The sequence below is a fragment of the Oncorhynchus masou genome, chromosome 22 (genome assembly GCF_036934945.1).
Source record: "Oncorhynchus masou masou isolate Uvic2021 chromosome 22, UVic_Omas_1.1, whole genome shotgun sequence".
Classification (NCBI taxonomy): domain Eukaryota; kingdom Metazoa; phylum Chordata; class Actinopteri; order Salmoniformes; family Salmonidae; genus Oncorhynchus; species Oncorhynchus masou.
The window spans coordinates 48251796-48261795 of NC_088233.1; the positions used below are offsets into that span (position 1 = coordinate 48251796).

General features: G+C 43.8%; 1 protein-coding gene across 13 annotated transcripts in view; it reads right to left on the reverse strand.

The window, feature by feature from the left end:
- Nucleotides 1-10000, reverse strand: part of LOC135509634 (pleckstrin homology domain-containing family A member 7-like) — a 202004-nt gene that overhangs the window by 71930 nt on the left and 120074 nt on the right. For all 13 annotated transcript variants that reach the window (XM_064930441.1, XM_064930452.1, XM_064930443.1 and 10 more), the window contains one exon: nt 2299-2413. In XM_064930441.1, the coding sequence (XP_064786513.1) occupies nt 2299-2413 (115 nt within the window). The remainder of the gene's footprint in view (nt 1-2298; nt 2414-10000) is intronic.

The following is a 10000-nucleotide window of genomic DNA, read 5'->3' on the forward strand; positions in this document are numbered from 1 at the left end:
TACTCAGCCCTAGGTCACAACGTGAGAGAGAGCAGGCATTGGGGTTTGAAGGTGAGTAGCTTGCCACAGCCACCTCATTTCTATCCACCGCCATACAGTAGATACCTTTTTAGGTACAACTTAAAAATGTGTAAACTAATATAGTTTTACTGCCATAGATTATAGAGGATATACAGTTGAAGTCGGAAGTTTACATACACCTTAGCCAAATACATTTAAACTCAGTTTTTCACAATTCCTGACATTTAATCCTAGTAAAAATCTTAGGTCTTAGGTCAGTTAGGATCACCACTTTAGTTTAAAGAGACTCCGTTCGTTATTGTGCGGCGCCAGTCAAGTTCAAATAGACTAAAACATCTATCGTCTGTCACGTCACGATGTCGTCACCATCAACAAAGGCAGTCAATCGACGTCGATAGACAATACTATCGTAATATACAGTGGGGCAAAGAAGTATTTAGTCAGCCACCAATTGTGCAAGTTCTCCCACTTAAAAAGATGAGGCCTGTAATTTTCATCGTAGGTACACTTCAACTATGACAGACAAAATGAGGAAAAAAATCCAGAAAATCACATTGTAGGATTTTTTATGAATTTATTTGCAAATTATGGTGGAAAATAAGTATTTGGTCACCTACAAACAAGCAAGATTTCTGGCTCTCACAGACCTGTAACTTCTTTAAGAGGCTCCTATGTCCTCCACTCGTTACCTGTATTAATGGCACCTGTTTGAACTTGTTATCAGTATAAAAGACACCTGTCCACAACCCCAAACAGTCACACTCCAAACTCCACTATGGCCAAGACCAAAGAGCTGTCAAATGACACCAGAAACAAAATTGTAGACCTGCGCCAGGCTGGGAAGACTGAATCTGCAATAGGTGAGCAGCTTGGTTTGAAGAAATCAACTGTGGGAGCAATTATTAGGAAATGGAAGACATACAAGACCACTGATAATCTCCCTCGATCTGGGGCTCCATGCAAGATCTCACCCCGTGGGGTCAAAATGATCACAAGAACGATGAGCAAAAATCCCAGAACCACACGGGGGGACCTAGTGAATGACCTGCAGAGAGCTGGGACCAAAGTAACAAAGCATACCATCAGTAACACACTACGCCGCCAGGGACTCAAATCCTGCAGTGCCAGACGTGTCCCCCTGCTTAAGCCAGTACATGTCCAGGCCTGTCTGAAGTTTGCTAGTGAGCATTTGGATGATCCAGAAGAAGATTGGGAGAATGTCAAATGGTCAGATGAAACCAAAATAGAACTTTTTGGTAAAACCTCAACTCGTCGTGTTTGGAGGACAAAGAATGCTGAGTTGCATCCAAAGAACACCATACCTACTGTGAAGTATGGGGGTGGAAACATCATGCTTTGGGGCTGTTTTTCAGTAAAGGGACCAGGACGACTGATCAGTGTAAAGGAAAGAATGAATGGGGCCATGTATTGTGAGATTTTGAGTGAAAACCACCTTCTATCAGCAAGGGTATTGAAGATGAAACATGGCTGGGTCTTTCAGCGTGACAATGATCCCAAACACACCTCCCGGGCATCGAAGGAGTGGCTTCGTAAGAAGCGTTTCAAGGTCCTGGAGTGGCCTAGCCAGTGTCCAGATCTCAACCCATAGATAATCTTTGGAGGGAGTTGAAAGTCCGTGTTGCCCAGCAACAGCCCCAAAACATCACTGCTCTAGAGGAGATTCTGCATGGAGGAATGGGCCAAAATACCAGCAACAGTGTGTGAAAACCTTGTGAAGACTTACAGAAAACATTTGACCGCTGTCGTTGCCAACAAAGGGTATATAACAAAAGTATTGAGATAAGTAAGTATTTGGTCAATAACAAATGTTTTCCACCATAATTTGCAAATAAATTCATTAAAAATCCTACAATGTGATTTTCTGGATTTTTTTTTTCTCATTTTGCCCATCATAGTTGAAGTGTACCTATGATGAAAATTACAGGCCTCTCATATTTTTAAGCGGGAGAACTTGCACAATTGGTGGCTGACTAAATACTTTTTTGCCACACTGTATAAGGGATACACATGGTATACATCGTCCAGCGAAATGCTTACGGGTTCCTTCTTGACAATGCTACAATAAGAAATAATTAAAGACAAGTAAATGGCTCAGTAGAATACATTTTTTTAGCATAGGTATAATACAGGAAGGCCAGGACAGAAACAGAAACGCTCCATATCGTTCGCGCTTCAAAAAGATAATGATATCTCAAAACATCATGTCACATTGAAGAGGATTGGGAGAGAATAAATCAATAAGGTTTTGGGACTGACCTTTGACCCCGAGGTGGTGTCCACGGTGGAGGTGGTGACGGCGGTGGAAGCCTCGCTGATGGTGCTGGAGGGCCGCAAGTCGGCTTGCTGGGGGTTTGACATGCGGCCGCCGGGCCTGGTGAGAAACAGAGACAGCAGCACAGGGTCACACAGAGCAGACATGACCGTGTGTGTGTGTGTGTGTGTGTGTGTGTGTGTGTGTGTGTGTGTGTGTGTATTAAGACAACTTGAGAGAGACATACTGGCGAGAGAGACAAACTGTGTGTGTTTGTGTGTACACAGAGTGTCATTGAGACACCCGGTAGAGGATGCGCCTCCACGCACGCACGCACACACACACACGACTCCGTAGACTGAACACACCCTGGAGGCCAAGGACAGAATGGTGTTCTGTGGAGATGAGCCCTTTTTGTCTGAACTTTCACCGGAACAGCTCTCTTTCAAGCCTCAGGGCCCATGTTCCTAACGTGTGCTGATATCTAGGATCAGCTTAGCCTTTTAGGTCATAATGAATCAGATTACATGGACAGGAGGAGACCTGATCTTAAAAATCAGCACTCCTCCTCTGAGATGCTTATTGAACACAGGCCCCGGTTAGCAATCCTTGCACTCGATATCAACAACTATATGGGCATGCCTAATAATGTATCATTTTTACTAAAAGTCAGAGCACAGGTTGACTTCATCAGAAATAAATCAATCTAAAAGGCTCTTCATTGTCCTCTGACAGGAGTCCTCTAACCTTAAACCTAATTTCCACCTTCTGCTTTCTGCGTCGTCCGCTAGGTTCGCTGAAACAAAAAGATGCAATATCGAGTGTCCGCTCCAATCTGCACATGTGCCCACGGACCCCGAAATCACTGCATCCACAGGACACAATTCACAGGAGGAGGGCAAATACGAACCCCTGTGTGGACATGGTTGGAAGTTCAATTGAAGTCGAAAGTATAAATTGCCCCTCCCAACACAAAAGGTTACCCACGGGGCAGTGCAATTAATCAAACTCTGCAAATCAAGCTCATGCTAGATAGGGTTGATCTGAGTGTTCTGACCTCATAACAGCAGTCCAGCACCTAACTGGCTAACGTTGGCTAGCTACTTCCAGACACAAATGAGAGAACAGCTCACTCTTTAGCAGAGCTGGTTAGGATGATTTGATGCATTGGTGGCTGTAATTGTACTGCTGCAACAATTTAATTACGCTTTTTTGCCAACGTTTCCTGACACCGGCCATATTCAACGGGTGTTGAGGGTTCGCAAATTTGTCAGTTATTCTGCACTCTGGCACAATCAGAAGAGAGTGCTCTGAAATCGGAGTAGATAGCCAGAGCGATGTGATATTTACCAGCTACTTCTATCAACAGTTGTCGTAGTGACATCATGAACATTCTATTGAAATGGTTATTTGCATAGTACAGTCTTTTAGACATGTAGCTAGCTAGCTAAACAATGAAACATAATCCCAACTCATAACCTTACTACCCTGCATGAATCTGCAGGTAGCTAACCAACCAGGTTCAATGTTAGCTACCTAACATTAGGCTATAACTAGCTTATGCAAATGGCTCTGGGATACAAGATATATTATTACACAGACATGTAACGTTAGCTAGCGAGCAAAAATAGCTAACATTTTAACTTGAAATGAAAACAACTTTGTGACAAAATTTAAAATGAGTAATATCTGAAAAAAGGTAGCTAGCTAGATTATCTTACCCGTATACATGGATGGACGCTTCTCCCTCTCTGTCACGGATGCCATGATTGCCCTTAGTTTTAAGATGTAATCCGGAGACAGGTGTTTTATACAACCTTCTGTGTTCTCAGTGTGTTCTCTTTTCGACTCTCTCTGCATTTTGCGATCAAACGCCAGAATCTTCTCCATCTCCTTAGCTATCATAGTCTAATTCCACTGATTTCAAAACTCGGTCCCTAAGAAAGTGGAACACTTCTGGAGTTCTACGACATAATATCTTTCAAAAAAAGCGGCATTAGAAAGGATTACCTTCCACATACTGACCAGCTCATGTTACAGACAGACACACAGACACTCCTCTGGGGTTTCTCTCACAGGGCATGTATAGAGCGAACTCATCTGTCAGGAAGGGATGCAAGGTTGTGGGCGGCTAGCCAACTAGGCCATCACCTGAGAGAAATCATCATCTACTCCCACAATGCACTGTGCTCTGGGCCCCTATCCACAAAGCGTCATTGAGTAAGAGTGCTGATCTCGAATCGGTCCATACAATCTTATTCATTATGACCTAAAAAGGCAAAACTATTATAGCTTAGCCTTAAGATCAGTGGTATTCAAATACAATTGTATTATTTTTTATTTTGATAAGAGATTAAAATACGAGTTGAAAATTGTGTTATTTAAAAATCTGAATGTACACATTTTAAGGTTGTGTCATTAGATTTGAGGTGGGGTTGCCAGTAATTCTTTGAGGGGAAAAAATGGCGACACCAGAAATTCTGGCAGGAAAAAAATGGGGCCCCCGCTAAAACAGTTTGAATACCACTGCCTTAGATGAACTATCAGCAAAACCTTGGAAGCTACTAAAATGAGAGGATAAGTGTTAACTAAAGGCTCAGTCAATAATAGTGACTGAAATGGAGGCAAAACAAATCACATCAAATGAAAATACGACTTCATTATCCGGTGTAAAACAGAAACTAATATATTCACTGAAACTAAACCTACAAATGCACAAGGAGACCCATATAACCCTTCATGTCCATAAACACAAGAAACAAATCGTCAAACCTTTACATCTGCACACACAGAATTCCTCAGCGCTTCGCTGTACAGAAACCTTGTAACGCAGATCTCGCCTCTCCATCTCTGACTCAGACATTTACTTTGTCGTCATGAGAGGGGAAGAAAACACTTACGGGGTGCATCCCCAACGGCACCCTCGTGCACTACTTTTGAGCAGAGCCCTAACCTTTACCCTAACCCTATGGGTTCTGGTCAAAAGTAGTGCCATGGGGAGTAGGGCACCATTTGGGACACAGGCCAAGGACTGGCACTTACGAAGGGCATTCTGCCAGGCAATCTAGGCAGCGACAGCCAGCTTTTCAGCACATTGGTTATTAGCATCACTCTGGGCCTCCTGAGAGTCGTCACCCTGGAATAAAGGGCCTTGAAGGGGATGTTCTTTCCCACAAGTTGTAACTTATTTTCAACTTCCCTAAGGTGTTGCCATTTCCTCCAAAACCTTTTTTTTTATTCGTTAGCTGGTTATTTAGCAAAAGTCCAGAATAGCTAGTAGGAAACGACAGTAACCAGGGTGCAATTTCAAATATAGAAAATGATAACCAGATATAAAAGGACCTCGGCTTTGGCTCTCATTGCCGCCTCCCTTCAGGGCCAGACTGGCGTGCAGCGAGGAGAAAAGCACTGTGGTCACGTTTGTAGTGTAGTGCACCCAAACAGGGGACGTCATTAGGAAAGACAGTGGAAATGTTTTTTTCATGTTCTGGTGTGTTTGGGGGACGTGATATAGATATTGTACAGAGTAGTTTAGGGGAAGGTATAGAAGGAACATCACATTAAAAGGAGACAACAACCGGCATCAAAATGCCTCTTTGGTTCTGGAGTATTACAATATCACCACATAAAAAGTCATCCCACGACCCCATTCCTGACCTATCCAGAGAGCAAGTGTGTGTATAAATACTTAGCGTGAGGCCTTGTGGAGGTGGAAACACGCTCTCTGCTCTCCCTCCCCATTCCCTGTCTGCCTGTGGTCCAGGTGTTTGAAATCCACCCTGTCGCTGCCATGGCGACAGTCAACAAAAGCATTGCCCTGCCTGGCGGGTCAGCGATCCCTCTTGTGAGCGAGTCATCACATTGCTAGCGTAGCTTTGCCCATCATCACCAGACACCATAGCAATGAGGAGACTAATAATGCTAAGCACGCTAATACACGTTAATGCGCATACACGCACGCACACCACGTTATAATGCCAATGTTAATATCGCCACGCATAATGCTACGGCATAATGCACGCCGTTACACACGTTAATGCCACGCGCGCATATATAATGCACGCACGCATATGCGTCACACGCACGCACGTTGCCATACACGCACGCACCGCGCATAATGCCACGTTAAGGTCACATATCGCCACTATTACCACATAATACGCATAATGTTACTACATATATACACGTTATTGGCTAATGCCACGCATACACGCGTTAATATTAATGCGCATACACACGCACGCACATACGCACGCATACACGCACGCATACACGCACGCTAATACACGCCATTACATACACGCACGCATACGCCATCACCACACGCCATCGCCATACGCACGTCACATACGCACGCCGCATATCGCCATCACTAATGTTACGCATAATACATACACGCTACCGGCATATGTCGCCATCGCCACACGGCATACACGCACGCTGGTCATCGCCACGCCATTACCACGTTGTCATCGCCATCGCCAATACGCATACCACACGCCATATATCGCCATCGCTGCTGTCATCGCCAATATCGCCATCGCTGCTGTCATTAACGCCATTATACATACGCACGCATACGCATACGCTATTAATGCTGTTGTTAATAATGCATAATGTTAATACGCTACACGCATAATGCTAATAATGCCAATAATGCCATCACATACACGCCAATGCTAATAATGCCATCGCCAATAATGCCATCACATACGCCACGTTAATGCCAATGCATACGCCACACGTTATTACGCCACGGCATACACGTTGTCAATGCCACTAATGTTAATAATACAACAATGCTACGCCAATTATAAATACGCCACTACACGCATAATGCGTCATACGCATTTAATGCCATTACGTTACCGCACACGTTAATTACGCCACATACGTTATATATATAATATATATACGTTATATATAATGGTATATACGTATATAATGCGCACGGCATATACGCGTTACACGCACGCATATAATGCATATGTTAATACCCTAATGCATATACGCACAGCATACGCACGCATATACGCACTGCATATAACGCATTATATATACGCACGCATCACATATACGCACGGCATAATGCTATCACGCATGTCACATATCACGTTACCGCCATATATCGCATCATCATATATCACACGTCACATACGCTATCGCTACACGCCATCGCCACACGCACGCATATATAATACGCACATACGGCATATACGCTAATGGCATACTATTAATGCTATCACATAATGCTATCGTTGATATCGCTGCTGTCATCGTTATACACGCCACGCATATATCACACGCTATACACGCATATCAGCATATCGCTATCAATACGGCATACACGCGTTAATACGCCATATACACGCACGTTACACGCTACGGCATATCACGCCATATTATCACGCCATAATGCCATACACGCACACATAATACGCCATATACATCAGCATAATGCCATACACGCACGCATACGCACGCGATAACAAGCACGGTTGCACGCACGTTTACACGCACGCATAATGCTAACGCGTTAATGCCACGCTAATAATGCCACGCTAATGCCATTACCATCGCCATCGCCACGCACGCACACGCATACACGCCATACACGCCATAATAACGCCATCGCCATCGCCATACAACGCATACACGCCACGCTATTGGCCATCGCCACCGCCACAACGCCAATGCCGTTGTTGTCAACGCCATTACATCGCCATCGCCATACTACCATACACGCGATTCATCATCACATACATCACATGTTCCACACGCATCAAGCATACATCGCCACATACATAATGCTATCGCATACCACGCCATATTAATGCTACGTCGCGATTGCATGGCCATCGCACACGTTACGCACGTTAACGTATACTGTTAATGGCATACGTTACGTTACGTTAATAATGCCATCGCCATCGCTAATATCGTAAGCACGCACGCATAATGCCACGCTAATACGGGCATATATCGCATACACGCATATATACGCATCACACGCCACATATCGCATACGCGCATATATACGCATATACAATGCACGTTAATACGCTATTATCAAATATATATTTAATATATACGGGTGACAGAGACAGCATTAAGAGATTTATTTGTCATCACAACGCTACAATACATACACGCTATTGCCGTCACATATAATAATGTTATCAAGCACACGCCACGGGCACACGGGCATATGTCAGCATCAAGCATACTCACCGCATACTCATCGCTAATACCGCCACGTTCACAATGCCAATGCTAATACCGCCATCGCCACACGCCACGCTAATAATGCCACATACACCCCACGGCATAATGGCATACGCACGCTAATAATGCCATCGCTAATGGCACCACCAGCACATCGCCATCGCTAATACCATCGCTAATGTCGCCATCGCCATCGCCATTATCAGCACGCTATTATACACGCTATCGCGCATAATAATACACGTTAATACGCTATTATTGTGACGCACGGCATAATGTCTATCACGCACGCACGCGTTATCACGCATATATACCGGCATATACACGCACTTGCCATCGCCACTTGCCACACGCCACGTTGTCATCGCCAATGCAATAATGCCACGCACGTTAATAATGCCATCGCCCGGCACAATTTCCACGGCACACGCACGCCATCGCTACACGTTATTAATCGCATACACGGCATACACGCACGTTATCGCTATTACCGCCATTACACATCACACGCACATACGTTATAATAATGCTAATGCACGTTAATAACGCCATCGCATACATATCGGCATCAGCATACGCATTCATCACATCAGCATACGCCATATACATAATACATCAGATAATGCATACTGTATCATATTAATGCATATCACACGCATCGCTAATAATGCTAATGCCATCACATATAATAATACATCACATACGTCAGCATACGCACGTTATCACGCCATCGCCACACCACACCACCACACGCGCCACACACGCTAATCGCACACGCTAATGTTAATAATGCCATCAGCATATCGGGCATCGTTATTAATATCGGGCATACGTTATTAATGCCATCGCTATTACGCGTCACATACGCCATCACATAATGCTAATGCTAATAATGCCATCGCTAATACGCCATCGCATATCACCATTATTACAATGTTATTATTGCTATACACGCCATCACCGCCATCGGGCATATCGCCATCGCTAATAATACATACAATGTTATCACATATATATATACAATTAATCATACATACGCACAATACACGCACACGCATATAACACATATACACGCATATAATACTAATAATGTCGTTAATACTCACATACACACGCATATACGCACACGCTATCGCCATTATCACATATATATATACATACGCAATATATACATATATATACGCACGTACGCCATCGCCACGGCATATACACGGCATATCACACGTCACATATATACACGCATATCACATACCGCATATACACGCTATTAATACATATACACGCATCGCGCCATACACGTTACTGGCCGCCACACGTTGTTAATAAATGCCAATGCATAATACACGCATATACACGCCACATACAATGCTATTATTAATGCATACACGCACACGCAAATAATAATGCCATATTATTGGTTAATACATACATACGTTATAATACACGCTAATATATACACTACATATAATACACATATACACG